Here is a 1,907-nt window from a genome sequence, read left to right as displayed (position 1 = left end):
TTGGTTCGGATGGGCTTAATAAAAAAACCAAACCAAACCGAACCGCACTATTAATATAACATTGGATCGGATGACTTTTCATTAAAAAATGGAACCAAACCGCACCGCGAACACCCCTACTAACGTGGTTGTCTCTTTTATTAGGAATAATATTATTTGCCGCTTTGGATCACCACGAGTAATCATGAGTGATCAAGGCTCTTATTTTTGTAACAAAAGAATGACAGGTTTGATGAAGAAACATGGCATCATTCACATGGTGGCAACGGCTTACTATCCCTAAACAAATGGCCAAGCCAAGATGTCTAATAAAGAGATCAAGCACATACTCAAGAAGATTGTTAAACCTCATAAAAGATATTGGAGCTCTAGGCTTGGAGATGCGCTATGGGCTTATCGAATAGTTTACAAGACACCAATCGACATGAGCCCATTCCCCCTAGTCTACGGAAAGGCTTGTCACCTTCCGGTAGAGGTGGAACACAAGGCTTATTGGAATGTGAAGGAATGTAAATCAGGATTCGGAAGAGATGGAGTCGAAAGGAAAATGCAACTAGAAGAATTGGAGTGCATTCGGCTAGAAACTTATGAAAACTCAAGGATCTACAAAGAAAAGGTGAAGGCGGTACATGATCAGAACATCAAGAGAAGAGAGTTTAGAGCTGGGGATCAAGTCCTTCTCTACAACTCAAGGTTGAGATTAATGCCGGGCAAACTGAGGTCAAGATGGGATGGACCCTACATGGTGGAGAAGGTTGAACCGTATGGAGTTGTCAACCTAAGTCGCCCCTCAAGCCCTACCTTCTTCAGAGTTAATGGAAACCGTTTAAACCATTATCATGGTGCAAAAGTAAAGAACAATAAGGAGCTGGAGATCTTCCTCTTGAAGGACCCAGCCAAGGACGAGGACTGAGCTTATAGACCGTCCATCTTAAGGATGTTAAAGAAAAGTGTTAAGTGGGAGGCACCCCACCATGGTATGATCTTCCTTTTTTATAGTTTTATTTTATTTCTTTGCCTACCTTATTTCATTGGGTGTTTGTGTTAATTTTCAAATATGCATATTTATTTTTGTTCTGAGTTATTTTAATATAAAAAAACGCCCACGCGTAAGCGTCCCCGACACGCACGCGTCATAGTGATGGCGGCGCTCTCTGGTACAAAAACCAGAGAGTTGCGCTGGAACTGTGCAGGTGGGGTGCCTGAGCACACAAACCACACCACGTGTACGCCTCGCTAACGCGTACGCGTCACCTAGCAATTTCATCCTTCCACGCGTGTGCGTGAGCGACACACATACGTCGTATGTCAATGCGGCAATCCCTGGTACAAAAATCAGAAAGTTGCGTCGGTATTGTGCTAGCGTCGTGCGTCTGGCACGACAAGTACTCACGCATATGCATGACCGACACTTACGCGTCACTGTGTTTTCTGGTTACCCACGCTTGTGCGTGGACGACGCGCACGCGTCATATCTTTGTGCAGCCATAGCTGGTACAAAAAATCAGAGAGTTGTGATGGGATGCTGCCTGGTGCACGAAATTGCAATCACACTTTTGCAACCTCGCACAACTAACCAGCAAGTGCACTGGGTCGTCCAAGTAATACCTTGCGTGAGCAAGGGTCGATCCCACGGAGATTGTTGGCTTGAAGCAAGCTATGGTTATCTTGTAAATCTTAGTCAGGATATCAGAAATTATCAGGATCGATTGTGAAAAGCAAAAGAACATGAAATTGTTACTTGTTTTGCAGTAATGGAGAATAGGTTGAGGTTTGGAGATGCTCCATCTTCTGAATCTCTGCTTTCCTACTATCTTCTTCTTCAAGCACGCAAGGCTCCTTCCATGGCAAGCTGTATGTAGGGTTTCACCGTTGTCAATGGCTACCTCCCATCCTCTCAGTGAAAA

At 44.3% G+C, this 1,907-nt stretch overlaps 1 protein-coding gene across 1 annotated transcript; it reads left to right on the top strand.

The window, feature by feature from the left end:
• The first annotated feature begins 301 nt into the window (after positions 1–301).
• Positions 302–913, top strand: LOC107469578 (uncharacterized). Its single transcript, XM_016088957.1, has one exon. It carries the CDS (start codon positions 302–304, stop codon positions 911–913), a length of 612 nt encoding a protein of 203 aa, XP_015944443.1.
• The last annotated feature ends 994 nt before the right edge of the window (positions 914–1,907 follow it).

The sequence above is a fragment of the Arachis duranensis genome, chromosome 10 (genome assembly GCF_000817695.3).
Source record: "Arachis duranensis cultivar V14167 chromosome 10, aradu.V14167.gnm2.J7QH, whole genome shotgun sequence".
In the NCBI taxonomy this organism is placed as follows: Eukaryota; Viridiplantae; Streptophyta; class Magnoliopsida; order Fabales; family Fabaceae; genus Arachis; species Arachis duranensis.
Note: the sequence above shows the minus strand (reverse complement) of the source record. Positions and strands in the feature narration are given on the sequence as shown.